Source organism: Trachurus trachurus (genome assembly GCF_905171665.1).
Source record: "Trachurus trachurus genome assembly, chromosome: 4".
Classification (NCBI taxonomy): Eukaryota; Metazoa; Chordata; class Actinopteri; order Carangiformes; family Carangidae; genus Trachurus; species Trachurus trachurus.
The window spans coordinates 27,416,385-27,441,172 of NC_139898.1; the positions used below are offsets into that span (position 1 = coordinate 27,416,385).

Genomic DNA, 24,788 nt, shown 5'->3' on the forward strand with positions numbered 1-24,788 from the left:
ATAATCAGGCAACCATGACTGTAAACTTAATCTGGATTTGTCTATAGAGCGACTAAAACGTGTGCAAAATGAAAATAAACAAACACACACACACACACACACACACACACACACCTGTAGATATGTGAAGGAGACCCTCTGTCCTGCCCGTCTCACAAACTGGCCCCTGAAGAGCACGGCCAGCCGGCTCTCCATCTGATTGGCTGACCAGCTGTAGTCAACGGTGATGCGAGCGGTCATCCCCATGGCGGCGAGAGCTGCTCGGTCTTTGCCTCGTGGGATGATGTGTCTGAATTGATTAGGTTAATGATTGGATATCAATACCAGAAGTTATGATGACGTCACTAAAGAAGAACCACCCATGTCCAGAATGGCAGGTAATATGGTATATATATATGTGTTTTTGTTGAATTGTGTGTAATGTTTTTCCTTATTTACTTTTGTCTTGACTCAATATTTTTTTAACAAGTTTTTTAAACCTTTTAATAATCTTTTAAATCTGATCTGGGGGGACCTCTGCACAAGAATTCCTATTGTACCCAGCTTGCTGTGCACAAAATGGCAAAATACATTTCTTGAATCTTGAATCTTTTATTGTTGTCAATATTTCCAAATTAAATATCATAATAAATATCATCATATAATATATGAAGCGTCCACTAGTTTCCTCTATCACCTGTCCAGCTCTGCCAGGTGTCCTCTGGGGAGACAGACAACGTCTTTGACCACCAGTCCCGTCCTCTGTGGAGTCAGTCTCCTCCACTTCAGACGACTGCTTTTGTTTGGCGACGGCTACAGTATGAAAGAAAACCGATTTAGTCAAAAGACTTGCAGGTTAAACACACACACACACAAAACAAAAACCATCCAGGGAAAGAATGTTTTAAAAATTTACATTCAAATGGAGCAAAGATTAATATGAGTGCTGGAAGTACTGGCTGATTAATGAGGCAGGCAACTATCAAAAAAAAAAAATCAAGAGCTAGAAGAATCATCATATCTAATTGAATTAAACTGAGTTGAAACCAACAAAAGCAGAAAACAATGAAGCAATGACTCAACACAACAAAGCGACTCAGAAAAGAGACGGTGACTTTGAACACAAACAAAGAGAGAGCAACAGATCAGCATTGACTGATTGGTTGGTTGGTTGATTAATGTTTAATTCACTAACTGATAAGGTACTTTGAACCAGGCCTGCCTTTGTTCTCAGAGTTTGTGAAAATTGTGAATGAACTTACTTTAATTCAGTCACTGCTTAACTTATTAATTCATAAAGCCTAAGAGAGACCAACCGGGGTCATGATGGAAGAATCCTCTGACTTCACCTCCACCAGTTCACTCTCCGACACTCTGAGGGGAGGAAACTCCTGCACACAGGGAAGGAAATTGGTTTTAAAATAAATGAAATGTTTTTCACCAAACTCTCTTTTTAATAGCTGCTAAAAAGAAACTCCAGAAATCACCAACCTCCATTTCTATCTCTATTTCCTCCATGAAGCTTAGCACAGAGACGCTGCTGTGCTCGGTCTCTCCCCCGGCAGACGGCTCTGGTTTGGGCTTGGCCTGCTGCCTGGGCTGCGTCTGGACCTCAGGCTCTGGTTCCTCCTCACAGGAGGGGGCCAGAGGATGCTCCAGGAAACTCTGAGAGAAATGAGAAGGAGGTAATTTATTGTGCATAGAAATACAAATCTGGAGGAAGAGGGGTAATAAAGGAATATATTGGAAAAACCATTAACTTCCTACAAAAGTCAACTGTTGATTGGGACAACCTGTTTCAGTCAGTTCAACCAAATCTCACACACATAATAAAAGGAAAGCTGCTTTTTTTAACTCTTGATGCCTGAAAACAGAACAATGTCAAATAGTCATTTATCCCCCAACATGTTTCATGTTTTTCAGAAGTAAATCATCAAGTTACTAACAAGGGGGAAAAAGAGGGGAAAAAAAGAAAAAATAAGCTTAACTTGTTGGAAGATGAATCATCTCTGCATCCATCAAATTCATATCTGTAACATTTTATGATTTTAGCAGCCAAGACTTGACATTTAGGGTTGACATTTATAATAATAATAAAGTGTATTTATATAGCACTTTTCACAGACAAATGTCACAAAGTGCTTTACACAAGAAAAAGAGTCAGTAAAATCAGTTCTGTGGTTCACAAGGCAGACAAAGTAAGTAGTAAAATAGACAGTAGGCTACACAGTTTACACAAGGACACAATCACAGGAAAAATAAAAAATAAAAACAATAGTGGGGTAGTGGAGATTAACCAAACGCTTGTCTCAACAGATGAGTTTTGAGTTGTTTTCTGAAAGTATTCTATTTGATATGCAAAAATGTGACCACTACAGTAACATCTACACAACATGCTTTTATAAATATTATCACGTTAATATCTTATGTGGCTCAGTCATATTAACCTGGCAGTGATTACTTAATAGAATGGATCAGTGGAAGAGACTGAGATTTCATGTGACCCCAATTTGGCTCCAATCAAACACACATGGAATGAGGATGAGCAGAGAACTCCTCAGGTTTCCATTTTGTTTCCCGCTGTGCAGGGTGTGACACACACACACACCTACCTCATGGAAGCTGTGTTCCTCTTCCTCCTTCTCCCGTGTTGTTGTCACTCCCCAGGGTTTCCCTGAGGTGAACAGCTCCATCTCTATGCTCTCTGTGAAGGTCTGTAACACTGCTTTCTTCTCGCCCAGCTTCATCCTCTCAGATAAGAACTAAAACCTCCAAAGCTTCTTTAAAATCCTACAGAGTGTTAAGGTCCCAAACCACCTCTCTCTGTTTCCTTATTTAGCTTTATTCCTTTTTATCACCTCCGTCTCAATCTTCTAGTCTCTTGTTACTGTTTTTATGTCTTGTGCAGCTTTCCATCCCCTCTCTGGTTTTACACTTCGACCTCCAACTGTTCCTCGGCTGGTGCTGGTGGTCCTCCAAACATCTGACCAGCTGAGCTCTCATTACCTCAAGCTGAGATCCATCAGAGTCTGGAGCTCTGATTGGCTCAAGAGTCGTCCTCTCAGGCTGTGATTGGTCAGGTTGTGATGATGTTGCAGGTTTAAAAGTCACTAAACTCTGGTTGGTTCATTGTCATATTTAATCTCAATTATTTACCATTAAAGGGGTTAAATGTCAGGGGGTTTGACAAGACTGATAAGACTGATAAGACAATACAGAACTGATATCATCAATCAACCCCTTCTGCTTTTATCATGAGCCTGATGATTGAGTCACTTTCAATTGATCACTTAACTATGTTAAACTGTTTGGCCCTGAAGTGACACTATGGTGTAAAAATAACATAAAACACGGACAAGACTCCCTCTTTTTTTTTTACATGCATATAAATACTTTGTGAACATTTTGCATATTTCCATTATTTGTATTATTGTTATTTAATCATTTTATCCAGTGGTTTCATTGCATTTGTTCTTATATTTAGTCTTTGCATTTTTATAATCTGTTGTTTCTAAATCTTTTGTAATGTACTTCGACACATGCTTTTGACAAGTTTATATAAATCAAATTGTATCATAGTTAATTTATTTCAAGAGTTTTTATAACTCAGCTGCTGTTGTTTTTTTCAACAGTGCATTTACTGCAGTTTGGTTACAGTGACTATTCCTCAATCTTTTGGCCAGAAGTCAAGACTGCAAAGTGTTTAATGTCACACCTCATTTCTCTGGTGAAACCATGGTCACTTAGAAGTATGTGTGCACACACGCAATAGCACACCTGTACCCAATAGGTCTGTCAACTTCAGCACAAAAATTCTCTCAAACTGAAACTAGTGAGAAACTTAAAACCTGCTCCTCGGTGTTTCATGCACCTTGATGAGATGCCACAAAAGCATGAAAGGCATTTACATGCTTTCTTTTTTTCTCATGCGGAGGAAATATTTAAAAAAAAAAAAAAAAAAAAGTTACGAGAAGGAAGTTGTAAGAATTTGATATCTACAGGACTTGCCTTGTTTTTGATCGTTGTTGAGATATAACGTGAACATTTTTCTCATATTCATGTCTCACATCTCAGAGCTACAGGCTGATCAATATCTGCTGGGATATTTATTGTTGATCTAATCATGTGTCTTCCTGTTCAACAGTTGTGAAATTACAAAAAAGTAGAGAATAGTTCAACCTTGTTACCTTGCAATCATGTAAATAATAAATGACATAAATAACAAAACGAAACATGAAGGTCTAAAGGCTTTTTATTTTTCACTGCAGACCTCTGCAAATAATTATTTTAAAAAAAGTGGAAAAAAGGCAGCTCAAAGCTCACTTCATGGTCTTGGGACCAAAGAATATCTATAAAATAAAAATAAGTGTAAATAAGTGTGACAGTAACTCTGTGGGTTTTACTGCCAAAATCATGTCTGTGTGCACTGTTTTGAATGAGCTGGAGGAGAGAAAGCGAAAACTTTTACAAGGAAGAAAGTCTCAAATTTGTGGGGGGTTTTTTGTTTGCTTTTTTCAAATCAAGGAAGGAAACTTCAAGCACCAAAACGATACGCAGGTTGATAATCATCCAAAATAAACAATTATTTCCTTCTTTCCAAATCCGGATTAAAAGTCCAGTTTGATAAAATGTTCCACTGTGGGCCATGTAATGTAAAACAACCAACACCTGCCCGCCTACCTTGCAAAATGTAGATGAGTTTCCATCCTTCAGAGAAACATTTTCGAGTTGTTTTTCTTACAACTTTGTGATTTTTAACTTTAACATCCTAGATTTCATACTCAAAATATTAATCACTCGCTCCTCCATCTTAGATTGTTTGTTGTCTTTTAATCTAAAATAATCTCTTAATCTTATACGCTGTCGTAGGTTCAACAGCTGTGAAATTATGAAACAGTGGAGACCATGTTACCTTGCATTCATGTAAATGATTAAATGATATTAATAACACAACAAAACATGAAGCTCTAAAGGCTTTTAATTTTTTTTACTGCAGACCTCTGCAAGCACAAATCTTATTTTTTTAAGTGGGGTAAAGACTGCTCAAAGCTCACTTCTTGGTCTTGGGACCACAGGATACATATAAAATAAAGTGTGGCAGTAACAGACAGAAATCCTAAACTTCTGAGCATAAAATTCCCAAATTTTCAAGTTATAGTCGCAAATGTATACGGAAGAAATTCTAAAATTTGTGGTGGTTTTTGTTCTTGTCTATTCAATGAAGGAAGGAAGAAAACACATTTCTACCTACGTATCGTTTCATCAAAACGATACGTAGGTAGATTATGAGCTAAAATAAAGAATATTTCCTTCTTGCCAAATCCAGATGAAAAGTGATAAGATGTTTCACTGCGGGCCATGTAATGAAACAAACATTTTTGAGTTTTGTTTTTCTTGCAACTTTGTGACTTTAAATTTGAATGTCCTGGGTTTCAAATTCAAACACAAACCACTCGCTCATCCAGCTTGTTGTTTTTTAACCTAAATGGTCTTAATACGCTGCCGGGGCATCAGATTGGATAAAAAAAAATATTGTGGAAAGGAAATACAAATATGATAATGAATTTAAATAATATATTATAATAAATAGGACCTGTCCAGTGTGTAGCCTGCTCTAGCCAACAAGCATGATTGTCTAAGGTCAAAGGACCACAGGGCTGCTTGGTTTTGTTTTGAGTGTTTCTAGGTCGACTGATCCTCAGCCAGCGACAGTCACGAGTTATTTGGGGCAAACACTGAAACTCAACAGCCGCTCTGACAAAGCAGTTCAAGGGGGAAACAGTCAATAAATGTGTCAACCAGGAAGTGCCGACACATTTGCCTGTGTGAGTGTGTGTGTGTGTCTGTGTGTGTGTGTGTCTCTCAAATCAGCGGGTGTCTCTGGCTGCACGTCAACAGGTGAGGCAGGAAGTAGGCCGCCGTGCCGTCGTCGGGAATAAGCTCCAGGAATTCCATGGGGCTCGTCTCCATGGCGACCACCACCAGCGTCTCTGTTAGCAAGGAAACCGGACAGGTTATTGAATTACTGGATTATCAAAAGGCTTTATTGTCATTGCACACTAAAAATACAATGAGTGCACACAACACATTTAATAAATACAACATAAAATACAACAGAGAACAATAAGAAGACGGTGTCAAATAAAGTGCAGTGTTGGCGTGGAAGAAGCAACAGGGGAGTTATTTAGTGTTTGTTTAGTGAGATTATGGCACTGAGGAAAAAACTATTTGTGAATGGATGTGAATTGGTTCTGGATTTGATGCAGCAGCATGCATGCAACAGCTCAAACAAGTGGTGAGCAGCATGTGTGTTTGTGTCCTTAATGATGTTTTGGGGTCTGGAAAGGATGTGACTGTTTGTTTGGAGGGGGGCAACCGATGACTTTCTCTGCTCTCTTGATGACTGGTTGAAGTGCTTTCCTGTCGCAAGCAGAGCAGCCAGCCAACCGTACAGTGATGCAGTAGGACTCTGACGCCTTCGATTGTTGACCTGTAAAAGGACACCAGCAGCTCCAGGCACCAAAACATCAAAACACAGCTGATCTCTTTGACTGACTCATCCAGTCTGGTTGGTGTTTGAACTTTGACTCTTTCATTTCCCTTTATACAATATGGCAAATAAAAAAAATAAAAAAATAAAAAATCCAAATTGAATATACAGATTTAAAAACATATGAGATTTGGTGACCATTAAAAATAGACTTGATTATTTCTGGTCAAATAAGGGCTTTTTATATAATTATAAAGCAAGGTTATAAAATTGTAGCCTTGGTTTTTTGTTTGTTTTTCTTTTAAGTAATGTGGAAGATTATATTCAGAGTATTCTGTTATATTACTTAAAGGTTGAATATGTAGAATATTTATTAAAAGCTATATTTTTTCAAAAATAATACATCCATGGGGCCTTTAGAGGGGTACAGAATGAAAGTATTGCTTTTCCACAAAAAAATTTTTTTTAGTCTGAATTATTATTTTTAATTTTTTTGACGGGCTCGACAATGACTATCTGTCAACGTTCTGTTTACATTCGTACCTGCCTGTAGCCGACATGTGGCTCAGTTCTCAGCTGTTTTCCTGCCTCCTCCCGGTCGTATGCGTATGTTTCCAACCAAGCCTTTTTAATAATCAATCGGTGGATCAATGGATTATCATATACTTGTTAGGATGGGTGTATTTGTGTAGTCTTATCTGTCATAAACACGTTTATCGTCGCGGACTTTCGGTGCCACGGAGCTCCTTTTTTTTTTTTTTTTCCAACTTGAGGAGAGCAGTGACAGCGGAGGCTCTGAGCAGCAGCGGTGTGGAAGGCAGAGAGCCTCCACTGTCCCTGTAACAAGCTACAAGTCATTTATTATGCTGTTAATGACGGTAAAAATGAAACATAAGGTAAATATCCTGCTTAGTTCTCCTCCTCTGCTGTCCTCTGATCAGAGCGGAGTCCCTAGCAACGGCCCGTTTTACCTAGCAACGGTCTGGCAATCGACTGCTGGAATTCTTTTTCTGTTGTTGTTCTTGTATTTCTACATAGTCAACCTTTAAGTGATACTGTATTATGTATGGGTTATTGAAGTTTCTAATGGTATATTTGTGCTTATTTTCTGTATGTTGGCATTATTTTGAGTCTGATGTAGAGGACCTATATCCTGTATCAGATGTATTTTCATTACATTTCATTAAATGAGATCCACCATCAAGTATAAGAACAGGACATGTGGCCTTAGACGTTAAAACTGTGACAGGTGCTTTGTGGGGAGAGTTTCTACCTTTGAGAGCAGCCAGTAGGATGCTGTTGTCGGCTGCAGCTCTCGTGCGGTTGCAGAGCTCTGGGAGCAGCTTCTTCCACCACAACGCCTGTAAAGATCAGACAATGCAGTCACAGACAGGAAGTTCAGAAAAAGACAGATTAGGCCACTGCTTCTGTACACAAACACACACACACACACACACCATGTTTTTGTCTTGTAGCTGGTGATTGGCGTAGGCTATGATGGCCTGAGGACAGCGGTCCAGCAGCCTCTCGATGCTGCCGCCATACTGCCCCCCTCTGGTGGCGCAGAGGAGGTGCAGGCTGAAGCCCCACAAGGTTTCCTCTGAGAGACGCTCCAGCAGAGGCAGGACCGAATCCACAGACAGGGAGGGGCCACACAGGAGAGACTGCACAGACACACACACACACACAGGGTGATAAAGATTAAACTCACTGCACCACAACAGATGAGCATATTCCTAAATGACAACAAAAGACACAACTTTATTTTGACGAAAGCTGCAAAGATTTTATAATTTTGTTAACTTGTAAATGTTTTCCTCTTATCATGATTTTTGGATATTTCCCTCCTGTATTGGGAAAGGTGCAGTGTTGGTTCTTTAATCATTGTTATTAGTTCATCATGTCCTTGGATTCATACCCATATTTATACTTCTTTCTTAGGTCTGCTGCTGTTCTACTTACGATACGATACGAAAACTTTATTATCCACAGAGTGGAAATTCCTCTTTGGTTTCACCACCATAGGCATGTCTCACAGCATCAGAACACATGATGACACAATAAAAAACATTTCAAGGATAGAAAAATATATAAAAATAGGTAATTTGTTGCTTTCAGGACCTCAGAATTTCATTGTGTTGCTCATGTTTTGGACTGACAGCAAATCTTATTGAGTCTTGAAGGTGCATGTTTTGCATGCATCAACTTTGTTCTTGTTACCTGCAGCTTGTGTAACGACTCCTGGTGCTGGAAGCTGGTGGTGTGAGGTGGACTGAGAACGGTGAGCCACGGGTACAGGGCGCCGAAGTGAGAGCACGAGTTGATCTGAAACAAAACATTAAGTGATATCTAAATTTTAAGATATGTAAAAAAGAATAATCATAGATCATAAATACATCATTTTATCCATGTGGGAAGATGAGTTACCACAGGTGTGGCAAACAAAGACAACAAAGATGGCTGTACCAGATCGTCGGCGCACTTCAGCGACCTGCGTCTCTGCGACGTGTGTGTGAGGCTGGAGGTCGCATCAGTCGTCAGTCGGTCGATGTAAACACAGGCCAGTCTGAACAGGAGCTCCTGGATGACGGCTTCCTGTGAGGAGGCCATGAGCGTCGCCTCCCAGAAATCCACCTGTAGGCAGTTCTCACAGCCCAGCTCCTACACACACACACACAGTCTTTATTTATGTATAATTGACTTAAATGGACGAAATAAAGATCTTGCAAGCGAAAATTCTGCTGCAGGTTGCTGTGAGATGTGATAAATCACCTTGAATATGTGATCAGCCTGGTCGAGCTGGACTTTGTTGTTCTCGTGAAGCGCCACCATGCCGGCCACCAGCAGACCTGGGTGAGACTTTGTGAGCTGGTGACTCAGCTCTGTGGGGCGGACGTGTTTGTGTTTTCCTCCTCGTCCAGCGTGAAGCAGCAGCCTCGGCTCCTGGATGAACCCGTACACCAGCAGCATCTGAACACACACAAGAGACATTTCAACAGTCTCTTTAATGCTCTGGTGTCTTCAAGTTTTATGTTTGAACCAAAAAGCACAAATAAAAGGAATAAAACTCAACTTCACCATAAACAAAAAAGAACAAAAACGTCTGAAAGGTTTGTCATTTATACGTCACTTTGGATCAAGTGGATAAAACTTGACAAAATTATTCATCACATCCTCCAGGAGTCAACTACAGCACTGGTAGTGACTGACAATAGTCCATGAGCCAGGCCACCAATCGAAAGTGTGGGCAAATTCTTGTTGCTATTTTCTTCTTCCTATAAAAAGTTCCACATTATTTATTGGAATGATAACCTGTAGGAGCCATTTTAGCCTTTATTTTGTTGTTCTTTATGTGGCGGGTTTATTGTGGTAACCTCCGTTGACACCGGAAGTGGCGTCACGCACTTCCGGGTCGCGGGGGTGATTTAAACCCAGGGCAATCAGTGCCAGGTGTTGCTGGTCCAAGGCACACAGTTTTTGACCGTGTTTGATGTGTCGTTTTGTGTCCTGACTGCCACTATGAAAGAGGTATTTGCTGTAATAAATGTTGTTTTTACTAGTGTAACCTCGTTTTGGGCACTCATTGTTTTACCGCACACGCACGCGTCCGAACACCGAAGACCAGCCACCGTGCCCATCTTATTGGTACAAGAAGGGCACTACATAACCTTTGCAGAGGAGAAGCTTAACAATATTTATCATGCATTCACTATTTTGACCTTAAAAATGCTACAGCCCAATAGTGGCCATTCTCTGATGTTGCACATTGTCATAATTTGTGTGCCACTAATGACTTTTGCAGTTACAGGAAGGCCCTGCAGATAATGTTTGTTTGCACCACTTGTTGCCGCCAATCCCTCTGGATGCATGCATAATACTGTAGAGCTAACAAAGTGGCGAAGTTCCGTCCTTCAGGTTCAGGTACATGGGTCCTCTAAAGCGAAAGATTATGCCAAACTGTGAACTAGAGATGTCAAGCAAGCCAAAAAAACAAACTATAAATTGCCCAACTGTTCGATTGCCGCAGGCCAGTTTTGGGGTTTTGGCTCATGGACTATAAGACATGGGGCCGTGTTATATCCAAATCACTTTTTGTATTGATGCAAATTGCAAAAAGTGCTTCACCAGCCTGCTCATCTGTAACATTTGTGGTGATGTGAAACTTTTTTGATTCACTGATTTGCATATATATTATTCATAAGCTCAACGTCTCTAAGGAAGATAAATAGGAAAGTAGTTTTCTGAGGCTGAACTCAAACTTTTGACTGGTAGAATAAGATACAGCACAGTTACTGAGGAGTTAATGTGCTCTAATAGCTCCGGCTGTAAATATTTACTGTTTATATTTTGGGACGGTTTAGTTTCTTCTTCACTGTGTCAAACACACTCCTCACTCGTCCTCTGTCCCACTGACCTCAGCGTGTCGGTACAGCAGCTGTGTGAACTGCGGCAGGTCGTTCAAACGCAGCATCATGTTTGCCATGGTGATGGTCAGTGGCACCGACACGCCAGATGTGTCCTCCAGATGCTGGAGGATTTGCAGCGTCCGCGCAGGGCTGATGCTTAACATGGGCGGGCTGGCACACACGCTGATGAGCTCCGAGGGATCCGAATGGCTGAAAATGTCTATGACCTCATCAGCTGCTTCCTGTGGAGAGGAAATGAAGTTGTGTTTTTGTTTTATTGTTTTTTTTATTTTACACAATTTTAATTAACAGCTGTGAAACAAAGAAAACAACTGGTGTACTTACATTAAAACTGTGTATTCTATATTTACATGCAGTTTATATTGATTTGCAGTCTTTAACAACTGATCAATTACTTCACACCAGTGACTGAGCCTCAGAGCAACTTTAGCAAAGCATAACGTTTTATTTTTTTTTCCATCATGTACCTGACTGAGGCTCTGCTCCGTGTCCTCCAACAGATTATGTTTCAGGTAGAACAGGAAGCCGGGGCCGTAGGAGGGAGGGCTGCCGGGAAGCGGGCGGTTCCTGACCATCACCTCTGTGACCGACAGGCCTGACATCCTGTAGTACGGCAGAGCCAGGTGGCAGTCCTTCTGACCAGACCTTACAGGAGGGGAGAGAGCAGAGCTAGAGCTAAAAGCTGATGCAAGACATATCAATGACCAATGAGAAGTGAATGCAAATCTTCAAACATATATTCACATTAATTTAAAGTAAAGTAATGAGAAACTGACATGTCCACTATGGACAAAGAGTGAAGGTCTAATTGCTGCCAATATGCTCTTGTTATGTTCTTATAATGATGATTTTTTATAATGATGATATTTTTTTCTTTCTCTTTTTTATTTTGTCCTTTTGTTATGTGTCATTATCTTGTTTTGTATGATTGTTAGTTGTTTGGGGTTTTGTTGTTTGTATGTTCAATAATAATTTGTATGGACTTGTTTTTAAACCAAATCAAATGAAATAAATTAAGTTTATCAAAAATGAATGGAAAACCATGTAATTCAAGGTATATTGACTTTAGAGCTTTTATGGGAGATAGATTTATATTAAACTGAATAGATTAAGAGATGATTTGTGTGTGTTTAGAGGTGTGTGTAGGTGTGTTGTGAGACAGGTGTTTGTTTTCAACAGCAAAAAAATGTCCAATGTCAAAAGCAAAATTACTTAAAAGTTGGTTCCTAATTTTCCTGCGCATATACGACTGTTTAGTTTCATCAAGACTTTGATCTTTTCAGAGTCCATGTACCTGCTGAAACAGTCTCCCAGCTGTGCACAGTTCTGCCTGAGCGCCTCCTCCAGCTCCTGTCTGTCCATCGTCGCAGCTGTCTGTCCCTCGGCAGCCTGTCTGTCTGCGCCTCCCTGCAGAGACACTGTGGAGTCGCCGCCACCACATGTCTGTTGCTGCTCCGGTGTTTGGATCAAGGCGGCGCGGAGGAGGAGGTGAGCTTCACTGAGGAGGTGTCGCAGGCTCTGGGCCTGTGGGTTGGTCTCTGCGTAGTGACGACTGTATTCAACCTGACGCACGTTCACACACAAACACTGTCAGAGTGCGAAAATCTGCCCGAATCCAAAATATTGAAATGTGCAGGTGTGTGGGTTTGTGTGTGTGTTACCATCTCCTGGTAGAGGGTGAGTGGCGTGACGGTGTCGACCACATACAGGTTCCAGCCGTGTCCTGCTGTGCTGGTTTCTTTGGGAGAGGAGATCGTCCACTTCCTGCTCCTGAGGTGTCAGTGAACACAGGGAGGTGAAGAGAAGGACGTTCAAACTGAGAAATGAGCCCAATCCTCTGTATGTGTGTGTTACCACCACGTTAGGTGTCTTAACTTTAGATCCAATTCTTGAGTCTAGAAGCTGGAGTAAAACCTAAATTTGTCTTAAAGGAATAGTTCAACATTTTGGCAAATTGGACCATTGCCATAATCCCTATAGTCTTAAGAGTGAGTTCGTTACCTTTAATGGTCGGTGCAAGATATTTTTAGAACGGCGGAGCAGAGCCGCGAGCTGCTCAGAGCTACGCTACGGAGGCTCATGGGATTTCTTGGTTTCCCTCATCAAACTCATCAAATACACAATCCAACAACTCCAAAACGCTCTGTTGGACAAGTTGTGACTTGCACATTTACCACGCTATGAGATAATAGCGAGATAGAGCTGTTTTCAAGGTAAATTCAGATAAAATCGAAAACAACTCTGTCTCGTTACGTTATTATCTCATAGCGTGGTGAATGTGCAGGTCACAACTTGTCCACCAGAGCGTTTTGGAGTTGTTGGATTGTGTATTTGATGAGTTTGATGAGGGAAACCATGAAATCCAATTAGCCTCCGTAGCGTAGCTCTGAGCAGCTTGTGGCTCTGCTCTGCCGTTCTAAAAATAGCTTGCACCGACAATTAAAGGTAACGAACCTACTCCTAAAATTATTGGGATTATGGCAATGAGCCAATTCGCCAAAATGTTGAACTATCCCTTTAAAGTTACTTCAAACTATAAGAAAGTATAAGAACAGTCTCGTTATGAACTCCCAGAAATGTCAAATTCATTTTCCATTTTTGTTCCTGTTATAGAAAAACGTAAACACTTTATCCAGAAGACGTTTTCCATGAATGGAGGTGATAAATGATGAGTCTTAAATGTCCTAATGTTGCACATATGAAAGAACAGCTACATCAACTATGTGTAGTACAACAGTTTCAATGACTAAACAAACAGTTAGTGAGAAGTTAGTTAACAAGTTAAAGTGAAACATGTAAACATCTTTATGTGGTGAACAGGATGTGTAGTGAATACAGTATGTGCGTTTGTGTTTGTGTCTACTTACGTGCAGCATGCGGCCTCAAACCTGTGGAATGCTTTTTCTAAATCCACTCAAATATATGTTGCATTATACAAACACACACATATACACACACACTCACTCACCTGTTGTACCTGTGTGAGTCCCTAACTGTCAATAACTGAGGGATTGACGGATAATAATAAAGCTCTGTACTAATTAAGGCATCCATTGTTAGAGCAGGTGCTATGGTTTGAATCTAAAGATGCAGTTATGAAATCGTGTGTTTTCATTTTCATTAGAAAAAATTGTAAAATTAATAGTACAATTCAAAACAAAACTTTTAAATTTATTTTTAGTCCACACGTGATTAGTTTGTGAGCAAAAACGTCACACGCACTCTGGGGTCAGTTAAGTTGGTTATGGTTGTCTAGGTTTAGGAACTAAAACAGGAAGTGATGTCACCTTTAGACCAAGCTGCAGAAATCACAATGAAATCTGAATCAACAATAAACTCAAACAGAGAAACAACAATAACCACTGGCTGTTTCAGGGCTTCAGTATGATTTTTAAATTGAATGGACAAAATTAAACTATCAGCTGTTAAATGTCAATAACTTCAGATTTTTCTTAAAAGGCTTTACCTTTTATTCCTTATATTCTGCAGTTACTCTGCACTGCCAAAAAATTCAATGCAAATAAACAATAAACTGTCTGAATTAAAGCAGGAAATGGTTAAAACTTTAATTTCTTTGTTAATTTAATGAATATTTTAGTTTTAATGCTAAAATGAAGAAGCTTATGTGGCAAATACCGGCGGCCTCTACCTCCTGTTACCAAGGCAATAAGATAGTGAGTGAAATGGTGATCTTCTTGTATCTATTGTGTCATGGGGGAAATTCTTCTTTCGGATATTCCAGTTCAGGTTAATTACCATTATTAGATCACAGCAAGCCACACTGGATTAAGTGGAAAACACAAACAAAACACTGCTTCACTGCTTCACTGGACGCTGAGAGAAAAATCTTCTTGTTCTGTGACATCGTGGCTGAAACTGTAGCTGAGCATTAGGTGAGTAATCAAAGTCTCAGGTGAGGAATTTGAAGGTTTCCTGCTGTTGCAGCTTGGCCTGAACGTGACACCAGACACTGTGGGGTAGAGGGGGGGGGGGGGTTGGGTGGGTTGGGATTTGTCTTACAGGAAGGGGCGTGATAGAAAACTCTCCAGAGCCGGTGTGGTTGCGGGATCGATTCCCACCGCCAGGAAAATACCAGTCAGCATGGTGTGATCTTTCAACTCGCTAAAATACACAACATACACACACACAGTAACATATTTTACTAAATAATGCATGTATGTCTACTCACACACGCACACACACACACATACGTATCACCAAGTCATGATGAATCCCTCGGTGCCTGCGAGGAGTCTGATGAAGCTGAAAGGTTTGTGACCAGTACAATATCATAGTTGTGTGTGTGTGTGTGTGTGTGTGACTTACAGGCTCCTGCGCTGCGTGCTGCGTTCGTTCTCCTCCGGTGCCTCTGAGTCGGCGGTGGACAGCAGGATAACATGGCGGCCGTAGACGCACACCGAGCGCAGACCGATAAACAGCTGCATCCTGAGCGCACACACCTCCAGGCTGCTGGGTGGACACGCCTTAACACACACACACAACATGGTTATCGTAAGAACACACATCACACTATAGTTTGTTATTTATGTCCGTCTTATCAATGACTTAAAAGGAAACGTTATACAGGTAACATGAAAAGTATTGACCCTATTTGATCTCATTTTAATTAATTTCATTACTTTTATGTTTGTTATATTATTATTTACTATTGTATTTTTTTATCCAATTAATTAAGTAAATGTGTAATATTTTATTATTATTATTTTATTTTATTTATATGTGTGACTGTATGAGGGGATGTCCATTTGGATATTGATGTTAATGTTCTGACATACACTTAAATTGTTACATATTGTTTATTATTGTTTAAGAAAAAAAAACCTTTGTATGTCTGTTGTTGATGTTGATGATGGAGAAGATTCAGACTTATTATTTTTACTTATTTATTTGTTGTCTACTATTTAAACTCATCTTATCCTATTTTCTTTTTAATATCCGTACTTACATTCATGGTTTTACTCCCAGGGATGCAAACGGGTCAGGACCAAAAAAGAGAGGAATTGTCTGGCGGGGGGGGGGGGCCTCACCATTAACAATATCACAGAAAAGTCAATTTCCAGTAGTTCAACCCCAACCAAGTATTGAGTGCATATAGATGGACAGTTTTCAGAAGGCCAACATTTCTAGATTAAAAATGCTTTAAAAAAAAATTGCATTGCAATATTTCAATTTTGGAGATACTGATTTTTAGGTCTTCACTGAATGTTAGTCATATACTATTAAAATAAACAGAAGAAATAAAGACATGGGATTTAACATCCCATTCAGTGTGTAATGGACATATAGGCCTATATAATGTGTTAGTTTCACTTTAATTGAACACATTCTACATCGCGGAGGCGACGTCTCTCCTTCACCGTAGAAACGGGGCAGAGCTCCGTGGGAGACACCTGCCTGACACAGCAACGGACATGCACGGGGGGGAAAACGGCGGCCGTCGCACCGAATGCACGCGGATACGCGCCGCTTTGGGTAACGAGCGCGCACGTCGCGTCTACATTGGAGGTGAATAGGAAGGATGTTACCAGTGTAATCAGAGACAACCATGAATGAGTTGTCGCACACACTGAGGTGAGCAGCAGAGCGGCCGCACCGTGACCGCGGTCCGCTCCAGCCTGGTGTCCCCATTACGCACCACGCGTCTTTTCAGTCACTTGTCCAAGTTCTCCTTCACTGTTTTTTTTCGAGACAACACTCATTCTCTCTCTCTCTTTTACCGGCGGTGTCAGCTGATGTGCACATCTGCAGCAACCCAAACAAATGCACATGTTACTGTTGACTGGCTCTATTCCAGCCACATGATTGGTTCGGCGCGGTGGAAATCTCATTATCATTGGTTATTTGTATTGTCTGCCAAAACATGGATGAATGAAACCTGTCGACCACGTCTCATATTTCTATCGAGGAAAAGTTATTTCACAATTTATAGACACAACACCGACAAGCACTGAGAGCCGCATGTTGCAGTGACGTTATATAGGCTATAAAAAAAAAAATCCGCAAATAATAAACCGACGAAAAGGTGCAACTTGCCACTTAACTTCTTGTCGATGTATTATTTGCGGGGGCTTTCGGGGGATCTGGTGACGGTGGAGGATCTGGGACTGATTGACTGTGGACCACCACCAGTCTGATCAGGTCCATCACAGCACAGCAGCTGCAGCTCTGCCCCGCTGTCACATGACGCATATCAGCGCAATCTGTTTACATTAAACCGACATCAGGAGAATAATGAGAATTAGCCTATGATTTAAAAAAATATATATTTGTTTCGAATTTTGGCCCCTGGATCATGATTTTTTTGGGCGCATTCTTGGTAAAAAAAAAATCCTCTAAAAAAAAGACAGTTGGGATGCATAATGTGTCTCATAACAGTATACTGTGCGTCACGTTATCGTCCCCCCCCCTCTGTACTGAGCTGGCCGGTACTGGGTATAGCGTCCTGCTGATCACCGCGCTGAGACTTTAAAACTCTCCAGTCAGTGACCTGGTGGCGGCTGTTTTGGTCGTCAGCATTTTATCCACGCAGCGACCGTCCACGGCTTAGTGGTGTTTTATTCTAGGGGTCGGTGGTGTTTTATTCTAGGGGTCGGTGGTGGCTGTGAGACAGCAGCGGCTCCACGGTGAGAGGGGGGGGGCAGCTTCTGCTCACCTGACTCTGCAGCTTCTTCATTAAATCCAAACAAACAGTCCGACACAGCGACGCTCTGCTCCTCTTTGACTGTAAAGTCTCTGTAGCTCATCAGCCCGGAACTCGCCGTCATGGATCAGAAGCGACGGCGGCGTTTGGCCTCAGTGTCTCGGACTTCCAGAGCAGCTACAGCAGCGTTGTGACCTCAACCATGGTTGGTGAGAGCAGAAATGTTGTTGTAGGCCTGTGCATATTCTCATTTGTCCAGGTCATAGTATTTCAAAGGAGGTTAAATCGAAAGCAACTGGACTTATACTGAGTCTCCACACCAGTTAGTTGGTCCAGTCCCAGCCTGGTCAGATGCTACATGAACTGATGAAGCCTCATGGATGAGAGGTGAAACGTCTTCCTAGACAAATAACTAAGTCCAGTTGAACCTCCTTTGAAAAAAAAAAAAAAAGTTGTTGGCGGGCTCGTGAATTTTTTTTGAAACGAGTGAAAACGAGCGATAAATCGCATTTCTCGCGTATCTCGCGTTTGGTTGCGCGTAAAAGCTCGCGCGAAAAAAAAGCGTTCCTCGTGTTTGTGTGGGAAGCCCCTGTGGGTCTTCCCACCAAACACGATGAAATAGACGAAGACGCGAGGGTCCCGTCGCCATAAAAGAATCGCGTGTATTGCGTCGCAAAAAAAAAAGTCGCGTCTACCGCGTCTCGCGCCTAATCGCGTCTTTGCGTCACGGCCTTTTACACCGCGGACGTAACGAATAAACGGTGACGGTGTGAACGAACAACATAGAACAGGACCAGACGTGCGTTGTTTCCTCTTTTCACCTACAGCTCCACTCTCTCTTACTTACACTAACTACTGTTATTGTTGAGGCCAGAGAATTGTGGGATTTGTAGTTTTGGACCAATCGCAGGTTGTGCTCTTTCTTTTTTGTGATTTTCCCGGTTCACACATGTCTTTTTTTTTTAGGGGCAAATGCGAGTGAAATGCTCGCCCATGGTGGGCATACGAAAATTTAAGACCTGTCTAAAATTATTTAAGACTTGAACACAATAATTCAACAAATTTAAGACATTTTAAGGCCTAAAAGTGTGTAATGGACATAGCCTATATAATGTGTTAGTTTCACTTTAATTGAACACATTCTACATCGCGGAGGCGACGTCTCTCCTTCACCTCTGAAACGGGGCAGAGCTCCGTGGGAGACACCTGCCTGACACAGTAATGTACGTACCGACTGCACGCGGATACGCGCCGCTTTGGGTAACGAGCGCGCACGTCGCGCGTCAACATTGGAGGTCGGCAGTTATCAGTATGATCAGAAACCATGAATGAGTTCGCCTCAGTTTCACGTGATTGTCACTGTCAGCCTGTTAGAAAAACATTTTACTGACCCCAGCTGAGACGCTGAGACCCCCCCCCCTCAAAACAAAAACTCTTCGGATCTGAATGATTCACACAAGTCACCTAATTGGTCATGAAAAAAGCGAGTTTCGCTTTTCGGCGCGCTGTTTGCATCCCTGTACTCCATTGTGGGTGGAATGTTTTTTTTTTTTATTATTATGTAAAGCACTTTGTGTTGCATCTTTTAGTTGAAAAAAAAACTTGTGCTATAGAAAATCATAATCATATACAGTGAACTATATGATTAAAAAAAAAAAAGCTCAAAGCAGCTATCAGAGATAAACAGAGCAGTGTTTCAGGATCAGGAGTCACCAGTCAATCATGATGCTCGTACCTTCATGGTGGTATCGATGTAGGGGTCTTCAATCCTGGCTGCCACTGCTGAACAGCGCACTGTGAAACACTGCAGGGCGTTCCTACCATGTACAAACAGAAATACACACACACACTTACTTGTTTTCCACATATACGTGTGATAATTGTGAATTTACACATGAAATCAGACTGAAGACGCACTTCGTTATGACGTGCAGCAGGTGGTCCGTCAGCATCGCCTCCAGGACCTTCTCTGGGTACTGATAGGCCGAGAGCAGCTCCACTCCGCCCTTCAGATTGTACAGGTATCCGGCGGTGGGGAGGGAGAAGAAGCAGAACACACAGGCCGGTTCCTCTGTGGACACCGACTGGCTACCTGCAGAGAGACGCAGAAGAAACGTGACGCTATTGAACCACACAAAGCTCTACTTGTGTGTTGCCAGCAGGGGGCGGTATTCAGTTACATTTTTACATTTTTAAATGTGTATTTTTTTGAATTTGTATATTCAGATAAGGTTTTACTATGAACCTTCCTACCTGTACATTCACTCCATAAATAAACTATAAACAGTGAATTTGTAATGTTTGATTTTTATGGGTAAAATAAATCAAATAAACCAAATGAAATAATTTAGTAGCCCCAAATGATCTTGCTTGCAAATGACTTTGTCAAACTTTAGAAAGTTTTGCCTGTTATGGATTCCTCAAATGAAAAATGAATGTACTGTAATTTCACCTGACTTAAAAACGAATGAACTTGAACTAAGCACCTTCCCGTGACTTAACCCAGTGACCTGCAGTGTTTTGTCTTCATCACTGATCATGACCCATCTGTTTGTGTCTCGTGTGTCGTACTCACTGGTGAAGAGTGGGTAGAGCTGCAGAGAGTGGAGCAGTGTCTCCTCCACGCTGCAGCCCTGGAAGAACTCTGGAGAGAAACGCCTGCAGGAAGGAAACGACAAAGGTGAAAAATACTCATCCTATAAATGAACTTTCAGAAGATCTAAAGGTCAAACACACACACACACACACATGCATACACACATACCTGAACAGCACATATGACAGGGTGTATTGTCCTTTGTCCTCCAGCCCGGTCTTTTCAATGCTGACAGGGATGTCGCAGTCTTTAGCTCGATCGCCGAGCAACTCCTGGTGCTTCGGTATGAGCAGAAAGTCACTCTGGTCTTCCATATGGTCTTCTGCACAAACACACACACATATACACATTTACATTCTCTCATCCTTAGCTGACTGCACAGCAGAAAAACATGAAACCACTATCCTGAAACCTGCAAGAAACCCTAACCCTAAATGCAATTGAGCCTCAATCTGATACATCAAGGCAGCAACAGAAGTGATGACACTGAACAAACAATCAGGGCATTTTACACTGAAACAAATCAGACAACTGGAAAAATCACTGAGAAGTTAAGGTCTAATCTAAACATTGTCCCTTTGCCCTAAAACTGGATTTTCTGCAGCAGTAACAGAGAAAACCTGCAGCCGGTATTAAACTCAAATCTAAACAGTCATGTCAGAAACCTATAACCAAAGTCTCTTAACAGTATGTGCAAAAAAACAAGCACATATGGTATCAAGCATGAAAAGAGACACAATGTGTAGTTGTGTTATTACCACTTTTACTTGTATCTGATGAGTCATCCATGCTTTTAGATTCAGACAGCGTCTCCAGTTGCAGTACAAGCACCTCCAGCTCTGCCTGCACTGCTATGTATCCTCCACACAGCGCCACCTGGAGGAGAGGTGTTACAGTTACAAAGACAACTGTTTAGCAGCAAAATTGCAATAAAATAAAACCAAATGCAAGTCTTCTGTTTGTCAAATTATCATGAATTATTTAGCATGTCTATGTATTGTTGCAGGAAGATGTCACCCACCAGTTTCTGGTAAAAATTAAGATAGTATAGTATAGATTATGATAATGGTTAGGTACTCCTCCAACAACAAGTCCTGTACCTAAACCTCCCGTGTGTGGTATTCACTGCTACGTCCGTGGAGCAGATAAATAAATTGAACCATAAACACAACAGAAATTGAAGATTTAAATCATCTACAGAACCTGTTTCGGTGTGATTTTTGGAATGTGCACGATGACTGAGCGTTCAAAATCCAGGGCAGAAAAACTCTGGTTTGAACTTGAGGTCTGACCTGCGAGCAGAAAACAGAGGAGAGGTCGGATCAGTCAGAGGAGGAAACGATAGAAGAATCGGCATCTTTCTCCATAAGAGCTGCAGTTTTCATTTACTCTGTTGGTATGGAAGAACAAAATGACTCTTGAATGAATCACAGTTGTGTGTTATTTTACTGGAGTTACCTTGACTGTGACTGGGGGTCTGCTGAGGGCTGGACCAGGGGCTCTGGAGGTTCTGCTGACCCCGATTCTGCTGAAAAAGAAAAACTATGCCATTAGTCCATTAATATTGGTTAGAATAGGTCTCATAAAATGACAAAGGCATGCTAAATGATAAACAAAGTGATATTTTAGTAGTTTTTGAGCCCTTAGAGATAGCAGTGACACTCCTCCAAAACTGAATCTGTCATGGAGACTTCAACTTGCACTGGTGGCCACAGCAGTCCTTGTGCTATTTTATTGTGTTTTAAATACACATAATTAAGAATAATCAATATCAGCCACAGAGGAGGTGAGCTCTTACCAGGTTCTGCTGGTTCTGTCTCCTTAAAGTGAACAGGACCAGGGTGTTCTGGCAGCCGACCAGCAGGTCTCCTGTTACTGGGCAACACGCCACAGAGACGGGACGCTCCGACAGAGGGATCTCTATGATCTCCATCTGCACTCCGCCCCGCACAGATGCCCCACCCAGGAGGTGGCCCAACAAACGCACCCCTACGCGGGCTTTCTCCTCGGCCTGCGTGGAGAGAAGGACATAAAAACACAAAGAACGTGGGCGGGGTGTACCTCTGTGAGATTAAATATCTGTGAGAAATTTCAGCTGGTGAAGGTTTTACCTGGTATCGCCAGTTGGTGTAGGCTCGCAGGTAGGTGGCGCTGTTCTTCTCCTCGATGGTCACCAGGTAGTCTCCTGAAGAAAAAAAACCCCAGGAAGTTAAAATATCCTCCAGCTTAAACTAATCCTAACTGCTGTCAGCTACAGGTGATAGATGACTTGTGACCACAGCAGACAGGAAGTGTGATTATTCTTACCCATCTTGCTGTGCCTGATGCTCCTCACGGTTCCCATGGTGGCAAAGCGGCAGATGAGAGGGCAGCCCTCCTTGTCGAGACTGTACGCCTCCACCTGGGTTCAGGACAGCACAGTCAATGTCCAGCAGAAGCTTCTTATTTCAAAACGTCAGGTCCCTTTTTTTTAAAGGGATAGTTCAATTTTTTTTGGCAAATTGGCCCATTGCCATAATCCCTATAGTTTTAGCAGTAGGTTCGTTACCTTTAATTGTCGGTGCAAGATGTTTTTAGAACGGCGGAGCAGAGCCGTGAGCTGCTCAGAGCTACGCTACGGAGGCTCATGGGATTTCTTGGTTTCCCTCATCGAACTCATCAAATACACAATCCAACAACTCCAAAACACTCTGGTGGACAAGTTGTGACCTGCACATTCACCACGCTATGAGATAATAACAGAACGATACGAGACAGAGTTGTTTTCAAGGTTAATTCATGCAAAACCGCTGATGCGCGTTCTTGTCTGGGGTAGTTTTTCGGCAAGCTGTACCTGCATTTGGTGATTCAAGATGATCAACACTGCCATTCATGAATATCCCCAAAATGTGTAAACATGTACGCAGATATTTTAGGGCCTAATAGAGTGCATCTCTATGTTAATGAAAGAAAATCACACTGCTGTGATTTTTTGTTTTGTGTGGATTCACACAAGTAATTTTCGCAAAAATGCAGATAGAAAATAGATATTGGCAAAGAAGTTGTGAATAGTTTATGGTCACCTTGCATCCTCCAGTAGCCACCACGAACAGAGCTCCACCTCCACAACAGACCAGTCCAGGCTCCTGCTCCGCCTGAGCAGCAGAGAGGGACAGTAGGTGAGAGTACTGTGAGATGAACCATAATACAACAACAACAACTGAAACACACATGCTTTGAATCAGTATGAACGCGGCTCCACTGACCTGCACTATCTGCTGTGAGGCGAACGGATGGCAGTTGTACACGTGCACCATGTTTGGTCTGTTTCTGGGGGAACTCATTCAATTCAGTACCAGGGTGGGAATGTTACTCAGCCTCCGAAGGCAACTTTCTCTTCCTGTGATGCAGAGAAATCCATGAACTGCTTCATGTGTGCTCCATGAAGGCTTCATCCATCACTGCAAAAAAGAAATTCACATTGAAGCACATGTGCAGGTTTGAAATATCTAACAGGCTACTTATCTTATACCATAACCCACTATCAAATTCCTTTAAGAGCAAACTGTATTTATCATGTTTGTGACACAGCATTTCATGTCCTGAATTTACAGAATCAGGATCATGTCATTCATGAACATTTGCATGGATTTCATATGACTGGTTTAAGGATTTAAAACAGCATTAAAAGCAGTATTTAACAGAATTCGTAGTAACTTGATAATCCATAAATAGTAGTATTACATGAAAACTGCTTAAAAACTTTGAATTAAACTACATTAGCTGCATCTTTACTGCTGTTTTCTTGATCTTCGTGGCTGTTTTTATGTGTCACTGCCACTTTTGTCAACTAAACCATCATTCACAACTTTTCTTGTGTAGGCTGTAGCTCATTCTCGTCTGAAAGCACAATAAACACACTGTCGACATCAAATATAAAGTGCAAACTAAACCTCAAACAAACAAAGAACTGACTTAAATGTTGAGTTAATCCTCCGCCCTTCATCAGCAGCTGAAAACTGGGTGAGTTTTTCTCTAATCGATATCACATGCCGCAGTCTTGTGAGCAGCAGCAGCAGCTCGGACTGTTTCAATTCAAATCAGATTAACATAGTTCGTCGTCAGTTTAACACATTCTCATAACTGATGAACCGTCACAGTATCGACACAAATTCAACGATCGATTATTGGTGTATTACCTCCTTTAGTGTTTTGTGTCTCCTTTCTTCCTACTTCTGTATTTTCTGCTGCAGTTTTATTGATTTCACGCCGCAACACAGGAAGTCAACCACCACAACAACGAAGCGCCCGCCTCCTCTTGATTTCCATTGGCTGTCGTATCTGTTCGTCTCGCGTCTGACGCTCTGATTGGCTGCCGAGCTGTCATGAGCTAAAGGGCGGATCTGCCTCTGTTATGACTTTCTTCTTTCTTTTCCTTGTCAGACATTTGTTCCACTATATTATTTATATATTCACCACAATTTCCTCTGACTGTTTTCAATTTAGAATGAGATTTTATTAAGACTAAAACCTGAAGATAAAAACAGTTTAATTCAATTTTCAACCATTACTTCACCATATAGGCTACTGTAGATGGAGAAGTGAAATAGAAATTAAATATGAATGAAGGCTGAGTAAAGAGGGAGAATTGTATAT

At 41.5% G+C, this 24,788-nt stretch overlaps 1 protein-coding gene across 3 annotated transcripts; it reads right to left on the bottom strand.

Moving 5' to 3' along the window:
• Window positions 1-5,235: 5,235 nt before the first annotated feature.
• hps3 (HPS3 biogenesis of lysosomal organelles complex 2 subunit 1) lies at window positions 5,236-24,401 on the bottom strand. 3 transcript variants are annotated; one of them, XM_083970771.1, is made up of 24 exons: window positions 24,332-24,401; window positions 23,399-23,593; window positions 23,216-23,287; window positions 22,461-22,554; window positions 22,265-22,338; window positions 21,952-22,164; window positions 21,612-21,678; window positions 21,357-21,445; window positions 20,912-21,029; window positions 20,322-20,475; window positions 20,133-20,215; window positions 19,475-19,649; window positions 19,293-19,374; window positions 15,223-15,380; window positions 12,558-12,666; window positions 12,191-12,459; window positions 11,364-11,541; window positions 10,884-11,117; window positions 9,242-9,439; window positions 8,936-9,130; window positions 8,690-8,794; window positions 7,927-8,133; window positions 7,743-7,830; window positions 5,236-5,969 (listed from the first exon to the last, which is right to left on the bottom strand). In XM_083970771.1, the coding sequence occupies exons 2-24, from the start codon at window positions 23,474-23,476 to the stop codon at window positions 5,842-5,844; spliced, it is 3,168 nt and encodes a 1,055-aa protein (XP_083826897.1). In that variant the 5' UTR covers window positions 23,477-23,593; window positions 24,332-24,401; the 3' UTR covers window positions 5,236-5,841. The 3 variants fall into 3 exon arrangements, with proteins under 3 accessions (XP_083826897.1, XP_083826898.1, XP_083826896.1); XM_083970772.1 differs by having other exon boundaries at window positions 20,921-21,029; window positions 21,612-21,681; XM_083970770.1 differs by having other exon boundaries at window positions 21,612-21,681.
• Window positions 24,402-24,788: the final 387 nt, after the last annotated feature.

Coding starts and splice junctions, on each gene's coding strand:
- hps3 (XM_083970770.1), bottom strand. CDS start 23,476: ATGAGTTCCCCCAGAAACAGACCAAACATGGTGCACGTGTACAACTGC. Junction 23,288..23,398: donor CCTCACAGCAGATAGTGCAG/GTCAGTGGAGCC, acceptor TCTGCTGCTCAG/GCGGAGCAGGAGCCTGGACT. Junction 7,831..7,926: donor AGCTACAAGACAAAAACATG/GTGTGTGTGTGT, acceptor TGATCTTTACAG/GCGTTGTGGTGGAAGAAGCT.